Source organism: Peromyscus maniculatus, chromosome 2, assembly GCF_049852395.1.
Source record: "Peromyscus maniculatus bairdii isolate BWxNUB_F1_BW_parent chromosome 2, HU_Pman_BW_mat_3.1, whole genome shotgun sequence".
NCBI lineage: Eukaryota > Metazoa > Chordata > Mammalia > Rodentia > Cricetidae > Peromyscus > Peromyscus maniculatus.
Window position 1 is genome coordinate 73,793,782 of NC_134853.1, and position 14,667 is coordinate 73,808,448.

The 14,667-nt window shown below is 41.7% G+C and overlaps 1 protein-coding gene across 1 annotated transcript; it reads right to left on the reverse strand.

Annotated features, from left to right (window-relative positions):
* Positions 1–952: 952 nt before the first annotated feature.
* On the reverse strand, positions 953–14,044 carry Aldob (aldolase, fructose-bisphosphate B). Its single transcript, XM_006973661.3, has 9 exons — positions 13,749–14,044; positions 9,363–9,484; positions 7,913–8,124; positions 7,047–7,101; positions 5,581–5,741; positions 4,265–4,348; positions 3,254–3,428; positions 2,687–2,886; positions 953–1,455 (listed from the first exon to the last, which is right to left on the reverse strand). Exons 2-9 carry the CDS (start codon positions 9,472–9,474, stop codon positions 1,360–1,362), a joined length of 1,095 nt encoding a protein of 364 aa, XP_006973723.1. The 5' UTR covers positions 9,475–9,484; positions 13,749–14,044; the 3' UTR covers positions 953–1,359.
* Positions 14,045–14,667: the final 623 nt, after the last annotated feature.

The following is a 14,667-nucleotide window of genomic DNA, read 5'->3' on the forward strand; positions in this document are numbered from 1 at the left end:
TTCTTAACACATCCATGCTGTGGGATGTCTTTCTCTATGCTATGGATAATTGTTGCTCTGATTGGTCGATAAATAAATCTGCATTAGCCTATGGCAAGGCAGCTTAGAGGCAGGTGAGAAATCTAAGCAGATATATGGAGAAAAAAAGGAGAGGAGGGAGAGATGCCTAGCCGCCACCCAAGGAGAAGCAAGATGCCAGCAGACCAGTGATGGCACGGCCACATGACAAAACATAGCTTAATAGAAATGGGTTAATTTAAGATGAAAGAGCTGGCTAGAAAGAAGCCTGCTAAGGGCATAAAGTTTGTAAATAATATTAAGCCTCTGAGGGTAGTATTCCTAATTCTCCTTGCTTTTTTTTCTCTTCTCCACTCACTATATATCTCAACTCCCATCAGATAAATCATTCTTCCTGTATTGTCCAAAATTTCAGAGTTTAAATTCTCTTGTGATTGTGATTCTCTTAAAACTTTTTTTTGAAAACTAGGTCTGAACATTGACAGCCCAAAACTAAAATTATGTGACTATTATTTATTGCACACCTAGGGAACAAATGTGACTTTGAGAGGAGAATGTAGTTCTGTGTCACACAACCTGGGTACTTGAAGAGGAATGCACCAAGCCAGAAGGCACATCAAGTCACTCCTTGCACTCCGCAGGTTGTGAAAGATGCTTCTCTGTTGCAGCTTAGTATTTTCAAATATCCTCAAACTAGAAGTCTGGACTGGCTGTTCTCAAGCATGGCTGCATACTGGAATCACCAAAAGAATTTTTTATTTAATTTAATGGAGTTTCTAGTGTCATTTAGCAAACAAGAAAGATCATCCACTTGACTTCAGTGAATATCCAAAGCTGAGGCTCCTGACTATTAGTGCCAGTCATGTCTAGCATAGTCAAAGACAGTGAAATGCAGAGTCCACCAACAAGAGTAGAGAAATGAACAGTACCAACGGAAGATTTATACACGTTTTATTTCTTTTTCCGTTGCTGTGCATCCTTCACAACCAACCCCTGGTAAGTATGTTTGTTAAAATGCCCTTCTCCACCCCTCGCTTCTGAGCTGCTTTCCTTGGCAGTTGCTTTGTGCATGGGGCACTGGCTTTCCTTTAAAGCCTGTTCTTTCTTGGGTGTGTGTTCTGGAACATGGGGAACTGGAGGTATTCAGAGACTATTGTGTGACATGCTCATACTCGTGTTTCAACAGCCGATTCAGCTTTTCTCCTGTGTTTGTGATTCACATATATTGTGTTTTAAGCAGTTCAATCAAACTTTATCTAATCCCCAGGGTTGACTGATACCTCTCAGCTCTCCAACCAAAATACTTAGGAGAGCTGGAGGCTGGCTGGTGGGTGACAGGATCTAGTAGGTGTAGGAGGCTGTGAAGAGCGACTGGGTGGCCGCACCACCTGAAGAGCCTGTGTGAACATACTGTCCTTGGGCTGCCTGGCAGTTAGCCTAAAAAACAAACATAAGAGAAGATACTGAATTAAGGAACCACAGCCCCTGGCTTGATACTCTCTGCTGCTCACTTGAAACCACCTACACGTCCATTTGATTATTTTAACTCTTTCTAATAATGCTGCTGAGTATTGCTGTTGGTACCACCTCCTTCTGTCTTCTTCCTTGTTATCATTTGAGGTTTGGGTCGCGGATTGCCCATCGCTTCCCTCCTTCATGTCTTTCTGAGACCAATAACAGTCTCTTACAATCTGGTATCCTCTTGGTCCTTCTACCTTCAGTGACCCTCACTCCCCAATCTCCCTCTTGCCTCAGGCTCCTTTTACTTTACATTTATTCATGCCATCCTCTCTCCTAGTTCTTTAAACTCCAGATTCCCTGAGAACAGTGCCTGTGTCTGCCTTGTTCTCCCTGGTACTTGTCTCATCGAGCATATTTTAAACCTAATATTTACTAGTAGAATAAAACTCATTTTGGCTCTTGTTTCTCCTGAACACCTTTCGGGGTCTTTTCCTAACAATATTCCTTTGTTTTTAAATAGAATATCTTTTATTTATTCTTTGACAATTTCATACATGTAAATAATGCATATATACCTCAACTTCTCTTTCCTACTTCCTCCAGGAATCCCCAACACTTCACCTCTGTGTTTCATGCCCTGTCCTTTTTAGTTTTTGTTAATAACCCACTGAGTTCAGTTAGTGCTACATGTAAAAATTTCTAATAAAATTCTTAAATGGGCACCTTGCCCTTCTTTGTTGGAACTGTTTTGTTGAGGGTCACTGGTATGCTCCTCAATGCTAATCTCAGAAACTTTGCTTTTAATTTCTCTGTAGTATGTTATATGTAGTATGTTATATTGTAGTATATAGAATCCTTGGTTCATCCTACTATATAACTGCTGATTTTCACCATATCCTTTCTTGGTCATATTTCCAAATGAAAGTCATCTCAAGTTCAGGCCTTGATCCTCCAACCTTCCCTCTGAAGTGCCTTGATTGACAATGCCTTTCTATCTTCTATCATCAACTGTCTGACCAGGAGAGAAAAATCAAAACCCTTTCTAATCCCAACCTTCCTATTTAGCTGTTAAATCACATTTTTAATGCTTAATAGACACTATCTGTAGGAGCATTCACAGACTGTAGGGAATCATGCTTCTCCAAGCAAGACAGTCAGGTCCCACATATCAACTCTGTGAAGAAGATAAAAGTGAGCAACTTCTTACCAGGGCTCGCTTCATGAAAGCTTCCTGAGTTGCCTTCTTGTTTTCAGCCTTGCCACCCCAGGCAGCCAGTGCACTAGCCTGGAGGGCTCTTCCATATGAGAAACTCAGTTTCCAGGGCTTTGGCAGAGGGCAACGGTTGATAGCATTGAGGTTGAGTGTAGCATCCTCCTCACTCATGCCTCCAGACAAAAAGCAGATACCTGGAATGAGAGAAGCCATTCTATTACATTAGTCCCAGTTAGGAAACACACACACAAGCAATAGACCTAAAAGAAATATAATGCCTTAATCTTCTACTGGATTTCTGTGGAAATCAGTTTGCCATTGTTAAGGCTAGTTGGGCTAAGAAGAGAAGGGCTTGAATAAGGAGGGTAGTGAAATGTTGAGTAAATATACATATGTGAGCCTTCAGATAGACTGAAGATAGCTGGCATCACACAGTAGACATAAACTACTGGATGCCTGTGAGGTAGAAGATGTTATCTTGTTCCAAGGATCCAAACAGGCTCCACACAAATACACATGTTTGTGGCTCTCAAGATATGAGCTAAGACCTTAAGGCATTACCGGGAACAGCTGCAGGAACAGTGCGGTGGAGAGCGGTGACAGTGGCCATAGCCACTTGCTCTGGTGTATACTTCTTGGTGCAGGCATGTCCAGCAGTCACCATGTTTGGTTTTAGCAGGGTGCCTTCAAGGTAAACATGGTGATCATTGAGGGCCTTGTAGACAGCAGCCAGGACCTGAAAAAGGGGGCCAAATAGATTAAATTTGGAATAAGTTCTAGAATCACATGACCCTGGCACTTCTGAATTACAAGGGTGCAAGATAAAGTAATCTCCATGTGTCTCTTGATGAAAGCTTCTGAGGCCTCCAGGTCTCCTTTGGGCCATGTATTTGCAAAGTGTATCATTGAGCCTAACTATATTGGACCATCTCTACCATTAGCTGTTCCTCTGCAGGAACTACTATCATAGCTCTGTTTCCTAGAGAATTCTCATTCTTTTCTTCCCATTTCCTTGGTCAGTGCCATCATCTGAGAATGCCTTGATTCAATAGTTTGTGACATCTGAACTATCCTCCACTTTTCTGTGGAATCTTAATGATAATAATAACATACATTTTAGAAACAGTTCTTTCACATGCTATTTCAGACAACATAATTCCTTTTACAAGTGGAGAAATCCAGGTTAGGCAATATTATGTATGTCATACTTTCTTATGATTTATGAAGAAAATCACCATCTATGACTGGTTTAGAAAATCCCATATGAACAATATGATTCATGTGAACCTTTTATTTTAAGATAATGTACACATAGAATTGAGGTCCAAAAGAGGCAATATGCTTTGCTCCAGGTCCTACAGTAAGCAAACGGACCGTAAAATCCAAATCTTGTTACTACAAGATACTATACACTAAAGTGTAAAGGGCTGATAGGCACCTCTTTACCTTTCCAATGCTATATAATGACACTAAAGTAAAGGTTGTTTCTGAAATTCAGCGATGTTTAAGTAAAAGCTTTTTCTTTAAAAAAAAAAATTAACTGGAATAGAGAACTTTATGTTTCAAACCCACCTTCTCAGAAACATACTGGCAGTACTCTAAGTCGTGGTCTCCATCAGGCAGCACCTCTGGCTCAACGATAGGTACCAGCCCATTCTGGAAAAGAAAGTGGAGGAGGTACAAAAATGAGGGATGCTCACTGTGGTCCTCTGCTAGCGAGCAGCCAACAGATGTGGCTGATAGAAAAGGATGGTATTAGGTAGAAATGCTATGCAATTTAGCTGAAGGTGATCAAAGGAAACATGAAGTATCTAGTGAGCACTGTGGTGTAGACATATCCACACAGAAAGGAAGTTAAAGAAAAGCTTTTCTAGAGTGGGTTTAAAAATGCAAACACTTCATTTCTTTATCTTCTTCTAACTATAGACCATTCTAGCTATCTAAGAAACTGGTGGCCATCCTTTTAAGACGGCCAAGTTTAATAGTAAGAAATACTCTCTAGTATGAATTAAGGAATTGAAGGAGAGTTTACAGTTCACACTGGGAATTTCCGGGTAACCACAGCTCTAGTAATCTGAACAAAATACCCACAAGTTACAAATCAAATTTAACTCTAACCCAGAGATACATTAGCACATGTTGCCTGGAAATATTTGCATCCAGGCACCATCCTAGAAGAAACAGGTTGAATTGAGCCTCTCTCCAAGTTTGGATCACCCTCTAGCTAGGGATTTAAGATGATCATCACTTGGGCATTATGGAGTATAAACAAGCAGATTCCCTGACTCTAGAGCAGGATTTCTCAACCAGTGGGTCATGACCCCTTTGGAGTTGCATATCAGATATTGATTACATTATAATTCATAATAGTAGCAAAATTACAGTTACGAAGTAGCAATGAAATAATCTTATGGTTGAGGGTCACCACACATAAGAAACTGTATTAAAGGGTTGCAGTACAAGGAAGGTTGAGAGCCACTGCTCTAGAGCCTGATTATTTTAAGATTTGGCTTATGGGACAACAGTAGAGGGAAGTTATTGATAGCATTGATCCTGAAGTCGTAGTTTAATAGGACTCCTACTGACTTGTGGAACCAGAGTTCTCCCTATACATGTGGCTATAGTTAAGGTAATAAAATATGATATATAATATACTATATATATAGTATATAATATATATATTATACTATATATAGTATATAATAATATAATATAATATAATATAATATAATATAATATAATATAATATAAAATATATATATAGTATATAATATATATATATCCACTAGTAAGGGAAGAAGAGAGATTGTGCTTGATTATAATGAAATTGAAAGAGGTTCTGAAGAAAGGAATAGTCTACTTTTCAGCTCATGGTGAGAGGAGAGCACCTGCTGACAGATGCTGGCATAGCGAGCCAGAGCATTGGCATTTTCTTGGATAGCAAGGCTGGAGGGACACTGGTCAGCAATCCTCAACACAGCGCGCCACTTCCCAAAGTCAACACCATCTTTCTTGTACTGAGCACAGCGTTCAGAGAGGCCATCAAGCCCTGCAAATCACAGTAGGAAAAAAAAAGGTTTTGTACCCTGTACCTGGTCCATGAAGGTACCATGGTACCCTGATAAAGTGAAGGAATTTTTCAATGGTTTATCTTTGAGAACTGAGAATACACAAGCAAATAAACATTAATCACAGTACAGACCCAGAAGACCTAGATTTAATAACTTTAGTTTTGATATACATATTTGATATACTCTAATGAAAACCTGGGACCTCATAGTCAAAAACCATCCTCATAACTGTGGAAATTGGGGCTGCTGGTGTTTAAATGTCTTGACCATTTAAATTTTGAACTTGTGAAAAGTGACAACTGAGATTCAAATTCTGCTGAGCTAACCTGATGGTGCAGCTAATGTCTTAGACAGTGAATAGCTTTCGAAAGATCTGTGTAGAATGTTATGGAACAAGGATCCAAACTGGCCCCCAAACCAGAGGCCTTTCCTCTCTACTGCTCCTGGAATTTTCTGTAAAAATAGTGGTCGCAGGTGCAGTGCATCTGTTTTAGGCAGCATACTGAGGTCAGCACTATATTCCCCATAACCATTGTGCAAAGTAGGTAGTGTCGCCCAAGGCCACGAAGTTATTAAATGGAAGAAGTGGGACTGATGTGTTGTGGATGCAGCTCAGGGGTTGGGTGCTTGCTCTGCAAAGCCTTGGGTTCAATACTAAGTACCACATAAAGCTGGATATTCTAGTTTATTCCCATAATGCAGTACTCTGTAAACTGAGACAGGTTGAGTTGTTGTGAGTTCCAGGCCAGCCTGGACTATAGAGTGAGACTCTTTCTCAAAAAACAAAAACAAGGTTGACCACATGGCCACATGGCTCAGTAAATACAGATGCTTGCTGCCAATGGTAACCTGAGTTTGAGCCCAAGAACTTACACACTGGAAGGAGAGAACTGATTCCTCTGACCTCCACACACACAGCATGGTACAGACACACACACACACATACACACACACACACACCATAAAAACAAAAACAAAAAAAGTATTAGGGATATAGTTTAGTTAGTTTAGTTGTGGAATGATTGCCACAGCTATGAATGAAGGAAGGCAGGCAGTCAATCTGGGCTGGATATGTACCTCAGTGGCAGAGCTTTTGCCTAGTGATGTTTAAAGACCCCTGGGTTCCATCTCCCAGCACCAAGGAGTGTTGGGGTGATGGAAAAAACAAGAAAACAAACATGGGGGTCTATTCACTGGTGTTAGAATCAATAGTCCCTTGTCTTCCTTTTTCCTCCTTCACTTGCCCTCAGTTCTAGCCCACGTGGCATTCCTTGTCTTCTTACCTTGAATGGTGGTTTCCTTGTTTGTTCCTGCCAGGGGAGCACCTCCTTGGTCCAGCTGTGGATAAAACAATGAACAGGTTGTCAAACAGGAGTGGGACAGCAAAGCTCCTGGGGCTGTTCTCACCTTTCACAAGCAAGCAAATTAGGAAGGCATCTGAGTTGCTAGGGGCATAGTTCAGCTCACAGCAGAAGGGAGCTAACCTGCTGGGAACACAGTGTCAGCCCTGACATTTGCTGAGCATCTGCTCCTCCAGGCACTGTGTTCAGGCAGGAGGTAAAGAGATTAAGGATGTGACTCGGGCTCAAGGTAACAGAGAGGTAGGGAGCCTGTGTGCAGGCAACTGACAGCACCCCACGGGCTTCAGTTTTCATTCCTACTCTCTAGGATAAGGGCAGGAACTAAATCTGCCTCAGCATTTTGTGTGAAGGATTAAGGAGTGCTTGCAGTTGTGTGCGCTCAACGGATGCTACTTTTCACTGGAGAACTGACTGCATGCTCTCTTGAAGACTCAGGAAGAGGACAGAACAAGCGCTTTAATAAAAATAATGGCTGTTAACTGAAAAGCTACAGGACAGGATCTGCTTTAAAACTTCATTTCACGCTTGTATTATGCATGAAGTGGGTACTAATCATCTTAAGAAATGAAGAAATAGGGGTGCAGAGAGACTAGATTCCTCGCAAAATCCTGGTTGAAAAGAGAGCACTGGAATAGCAGTCTGGGAGAGGCTCTAGGTCTCCATCAGGGAAGGAGACTGGGAAAGGGTGAGAAATGAAGGGGCGCTGTTGAGTTCAGGCCTTGGACCGCCCAGTGTGCTGGGAGTGTGCACAGGAGAAGACAAGGTGAAAGAGGAGTGAGAGTATTCACCTTGATGCCCACCACAATTCCCTTCTCCTTGAGAATGTTTCTGAACAGCTTTCCCTGGCTGTCCTTCTGATAGAGGGTCTCGTGGAAAAGGATCACTCCCCCGATGCTCTTGTTGATGGAGTTGTCAACGGTAAAGAGGATTTCTCGGAACTGCCTGCGGTTCTCTTCAGTGTTTTCCACCTTTATCCTCTGTAGGCGGTTCCCCATGGTGCCTAGAGATGGGCCAAAGGCAGCGTGAGGAGAAGCAAGGCAGTGCTATCCTGTTGTCTTGCCCACACGCGATATTCCTCATCAGGGTGAAAACCAAGGGCCCTTTCACTTTCCCTTTAAACTCAGATCTCTGAAGTTCCTGTCTGGGTTTTGGCCTTCAGAGAGGAAGTATTAGTTGCTCTAAGACTGATGACTGGGGAATTTACAGGCTGCCATGCAGGGTCAGATGGACATGGAAGGTCATGGGATGTGGAAGGCCCTCTAGCCCTCTCCTTTCCGGTCCTAAATCTCATTGGATATCCATGCAGTGGAATGAGAGATGGGACAGGCTCTTAACTTTAGCTCTTACTATTTTAGGGTAGACTATGCAAGACTGTTCTACACTGCCCTATGCCATCCTGTGATTTCCTCCATTACAAGCCCTGCCAGAGTCCAGGTGTCTCCCTATCTAGGCTGGCTTAGTCTAAACTGACTTCTCATTAGCAGCCAGTCCAAGCTGGGATAAGGCAGATCTCACTACCCAGTTCTGTTTTGCAAACCAAATCTAGCTCATTTTCTATTTCCCTTCAGGGCAAGTTCCCAATACCCTGTCCATGATATAGCTATAAGAAATCGATGGTTACTGATTTCTCCTTGGTTATTGAATTTCTGCCTTCTACAGGCTGGATTCTTAATATGGAGGGCTTGAGTTTCTTCTTTGGTAGTCTAGACTTTTCTTTTCTTTCTTTTTTTTTGTGGAAACAGATTTATTTAGGCTAAGAACTTCACACAATTTCAATGAACAATATACAAAATAACCATTAACTATGAAGGTAGGAAATAGCACTTTTACATTTTGGTCTTCTTTGTAATTATTATCCTAATCACATGGTCAAACTTACTATCAGCAAGTAACAAAAGAACAAAAACTGATCCTTCTGATGTAATACAATGGGAAATACAGAGCATCATCTATGCATTACTTTTGACAAAATAATAAGAAATCTGATCATAAGGAACCAACTGGTCAAATCAAATTGTGTGTTAATTTTCAAGACCACTAACCTATATTCCTGAAAATACCATAGTCACAAAAACTGAAAAGTTGTAAGACTCTAGGGCTCTAAAGATCTATACTCACCGACTATGAGTACATAAACCTTTACTTCCTCTGAGAGGAAGGAGACTGATTATCAAGTTGCCTTTTCTGGGTGTAGAAGTATGGGTATGCTGTTGTGTGGCATGACTTTCTTACACTTACCTACAGATTCATCTGCAGCCAGGATGCCCTTCCCATTGGCAACAATGCGCTGGGCAATGTCTGAGAGCTCCTTCTTCTGCTCTGGGGTGAGGGCTGGAAATCGGTAAGCCATGGTGACAGGTCTAGAAAAGAATACCAGACAACTGTTCACAGAACTGTGGATGGCTTCAATGGATGGTGACCAGGACTGTTAAGATGTGCAGACAGGCTATATGGGCTCCATTGACACTTCTGGCCCATTTCCATTGAGCCCTGTTGGGTCCCCTTTGCCTGAGTAAATATAGTCATTCGTGATGGATGAAGATAAGATGTGAGATGTTCAGGATGAAGGTAATATGTCAAATATCCATGGTGGCCTTGAACAGAAGCTTTCCCAGGAGGTCTTGGGGATCACTGACCCTGAGGTTGAACCAGGTGATCCACTAAAATCTGGCAAATGGAAGGAACTTCAGAGCAGACAGACTCTCTGTCCTGTGGATTCCTGGTGCTGCAGGGTATTCTGAATGGCTATGACTATCCCCCACTTTTCTCTGTTAGTCTCCAGTCCCAGAAGATTAGTCTAGGGAACAATTTTAAGAGGGGAAATGGGTGCTTGTCCTCAAAACTAACCTCCCTCTGACTTTGGTTAGAGCAGGTGAGGCACAGGGTAAACTTTATATTTAACCATCTATGAGACTACTTGGGTTACACCACTGAGAAATTTCCCCAAAACTTCTGGACTAGAGATTCTGGCCTTTGCTGAAGTCACATGGTGGTCCCTGCTGCAGTTATTCCTAGCTTCACTGCTAAGAACAGAGAGATACCTCTACACATCCAAGCAGCCTTCTCAGAAGTAGCCCAAGCTCCAAGCTGGAAGAAGGCGTTGCCACCCAGCTTTATCTTTCAGCTACTCTTCCCATTCTCTGCATCCTTTTGGGGAAAGCTGTTGGGACTCTGTCCCTTGATACAAGGAATCAGTGCCTGCTGAACTAATTCATGAGTAGGTGTAACTGACAATCTCACTGTTGTTACTCTCTATATCACTACAGATTCTTGCTCTAGCCCAGTACTGTCATTGGGCACTAGGGCAAGCCAGAGGCAACAAAGTTAGAGGAAATTATTTCTAAGACTGCTAGTCCCAGCCACAGAAAGGGACTAGTTTATATATTATGTCTAGCATCAAGGATTTTTAGCTTCAGATCAAGCCTTCAGATCTTCAGATGAGCAAAGACCAACCAGAGTGGTAACCTTCAAATCAAGGTATAAAAGCCCCCTTTCAGTTTAGGTATTGGCACAAATAAGTTGACAGATATAAAAAAAAAAATGCCCTTACTAAAACAAAAGGGAAAACTCATCCAGTAGTAATAATGCATTATTGTCTATTGGCAAACATTCTGCCAATTGCTTGACATTTACCATGCAATTTATTCCTCACAGTAATCCCAGAAAGCAGTTCAATTCTGTCCCTCTCTGACCTCCATAGGCTCATATATTTTATACTCAGACACCAGTTGTTGGAACTATTTGGGGGAAGATTAGAAGATATGTCACTGGGAGCTGGCTTTGAGGCTTCAAAAGTCCTTATCATTCCCAGTTAGTTCTCTCTGCCTGATGGTTGTGTCTCAAGATGTAAGCTCTCAGGTACTGATCCATTGCCATGCTTGCCTGATGGCTGCCATGCTCCCTGATGTGACAGTCAATGGACTCTAACCTTCTAGAACTGTGAGCCCCAAATTAAATGCTTTCCTTTATAAATTGCCTTGGTCATGGTATTTTTTGTCATGGCAATAGAAAAGTTACTAAAACACTTTCCTATCATTAGATTAGGAAGGAGTAGAAGATAATCTAAATTATTTGTTTGTAGGGCCAATACCTACCGTTAGGGGGAAGGGTGACACTCCTCTTCATTACCTTTTTATTCAAAGGGAAGAGTAGGTTTGGTGGGAGGAATTGACCTGAGACAATTCCTAATGCCCTAATGACAACCCTAGTGTACCTTGGGCTCAGAGCTATCACACCAAGATATCTCCAGTTCACAACCGTCTGCCATTCACATGGAGATTTGCTGCCAGTTTATCAGACAGAGCTTGGTTCAAGGACTAGCTCTGTCTCCATAGTTAGAACCCTGGGCAAGTCATAAAAGGTCTGAGTTTTATTTTAATATTAACTGACACTAATATCTGCTCTGGTTGTCTGACTACAAGTGACTCATATGCAACCCCTGAGTACTGTGGTTGCTCAAATGTAAGTTTGTTAAACTGTATGATAAGGATGAAGCTGTTTTATAAATGATAGGAGAACACAAAATGTTTCTGTTCTGTTTTTTAATGTTTGAAAAAACAGTGATGGCCCAAAAGGCACAAAGGGCACCCCTGTTTCTGGTTACTACCAGGCTATTGTTTCCGTTCCAAGCATGCCTACTCAACAAGAATTACAGGAAAAAGTCAAGTCCAACTCACGCTGTTTACAGCAAGTTAAACTTCTACAAAGGGACTAAAGGTCTGTACCACATCAGCACAAATTTTGACCCTCAGTTAATCATAAAACAGTCACTGGTCAATGTTCACAACTGGGAGATGAATGCCAGCCTGGTATGGATAATGATAGATAATGAATTTTATACCCCTCAACTTCTGATTTCTGAGGTCCCAAGTCATTTTATTTTTTTTAAAATGTTATGGAAAATAATTTACCTTAATTATTAAGTAAAAAAATCCCAGAGAAATATGTAATATATACTATTATCCTATTTAAAAACAATAAAAGAAATTATAGCAATATACTATTTGTTAGTCTTTCTAAATAGAGCCACTCTACGGTTACTTCTGCAGAGTGGAATAGAGCAGGAAGACCTCACATTTTGTTGCACACATTCTTTGCAATGTTTGATTGCATATGTGTGTGTGTGTGTGTGTATTGACAGCTGCACATAAATCCTGGAGAAGGCTGTATGTATTAACATACATGAGGAGACAGTAAGTATAGTGAGGCAGAGCTCAGCTGGCCTCGGAGATATTTGTATCAAGCCTACCACCTTAAAGATGAGGAACCCGAGGCCCAGAAGGCCTAAGTTACGTTCGGTGGCTGTGAGTCACATCTTAATGGCTTCAGACATAGAACCCCATTTCTAGTGTTTCTGCAAAGGGTGGATGGACTCTTGAAGTGTTGTTCTTTCTGCCTTCCTTGAAAAAGTTCTGCTGTCAGTCATTTGTAACCTGTGGATATTTAACTCCTAGAGAAATATAAGGGCAAAGTCCATTGGTTTCTCTGTGCTCAAGACGGGTGGATTTTCAAGACAAACACAGGCATGAAACTGTAGTTCATTGAAAGTCTGTGGTTACCAAGCTGTGTCCACAGCATGTATGTGTATGGGAGCATGAAGATGCTGCCTTGTTGCCCACCCTGCTGCTATAGAGGCACACACGATAAGATGACTCATCAGCACACAGGCAGCCTGATTCCTGGTGCTCTTCCCCCCAAACTGTGCCCTAAACCAAAGGGACTGTTAGGTTTTCAGCAGCCACACCCCAGTCCCTGTCCTATCCCCTCAAACTACAGCCTGGACCTGTGTGCTCCCCACATACTCCTTACCTATAATAGTAATAATAACACAGCATCAGAGTTCAAGCCCTGACTGAGCCAAACTGACCTATGGAGCCCTAGGTAATTGGTTGAAGAGGGGTTTATAAAAACAAACAAAAGAAAACCCCAACATATTCTCACGGTTGACTATTTTTAAGATAGTAGAGAAAATACACCAAAGTAAATCAGGAGGATTTGATTTCTAACGTCTGAAGTTGCATGGCTCTCACGGTGTCTGGTTCAAGTAGAAAATGCTGGGGAAAACATCAAGTGTGTTGGAAGGCTTGGGACTTCATAACTGAAGATGGTCACTCTGAAGTATCTAACCCAGGAGAAGGCAAAAGGCAAGGGCCCCAAGGGTTCATTTGTGTGACAAAAAAAAAAAAAAACAAAAAAAAAAAACCAGCACTAGTACCATCAGTGAGTGTTGGGGGGAAGAACACAGAAAATAACATCAGTGGACACATTAAAAAAATGTCACAACAAGTAGTTGTTAGAAAAAGGGAGAATAGAAATGACCAGGAATCTAACCTGATTAGAATCCTACAAACAAAAGCACTTACAGCATTTTTCCAAGATAAAAGGCTTAGAGGTGCCCCACACAGGCAAACAGAAACTGACCCTTCATCTGGGGTATTTTTGCCACCTTCAGGAAAGGTACAAATGAGTATTCATGCTCAGAGAGAGAGAAACAGTCACTGCAGCAAATCTACCAAGGTTTTAGACACCACCAGGCAAACACACTTTTCCCTTTCCAGGCACAGGGCTATCATTAACCCAGCTTGCCGATCCAACCCAGGGATTCAGAGAAGTCCCTTTACTTACACAGCGAAGGAGTAGAGTCCTCTGACAGAGATATCAGAAGCTGTGTGAGGTGGCAGCTGCCAAGTAGGATGGATCCGCTTGGAGAGCACGGTTTTTATAGCCCTCTCATCGAAGTCTTGGGGATTGTGTTTAACTTTTGCCCTCCCCCTCCTAACATGATCCAGTAGGGAGGTGTTTATTCAATAACTCTGATTGGCGCGTGAACAGCCAATCTTTGTAATCAGGCTCACACACTCCTCAGGCTCATAGAATGCTAGAGCTACACGAGAGTCTTTAGATTACGCAGTTCCCAATCCAGACCTGACACTGTACAGGTGAGGAAATTGAAGCACTGCAGATTATGAAACTTCCCCCAAATCACACAACGAGGGATAGACTGAGTGCTGGGCCAGTCAAGAGACTCTGGAAGGGTGTTAGCTGAGCTCTGGCACTTTCCAAACACATAACCTTCTCAAGGTCATTTATTTATTGGTTTATTTATTTTTAGTTCTTTGAGCCTTAATTTCTTTCTCTGAACAGCGAGAGTCCACCATCACAGGAGCATTGGATGTACAGAGTTTGCATGCGTAAGATACTGAGGAATTATTAATTCCAAATTAGCTCAGCAATGCTATATTATCATTGCTTATCCTCATGCTTCTTTAGTAGCCTGTTGTATCATGCCTTCTAAAATTTATTTTTAAATAGAAGTGATCTGTCAGTAAAAGCAAAACTCTGAATCTGTAATTCCTATAGTTGTGTTACATTTGGTTGAAAATAATTATCTATTTATTTGTTTATTTATTTTGGGGCCACAATGGTGTGAATGTGGATATTTGAAGACAATTTGGAGAGTAGGTTCTCTCCTTCCACCATATGGGACCAGGGAATCAAACTCAGGTCATTATGCTTGGCAGCAGGCACCTTTATCCACTGAGCC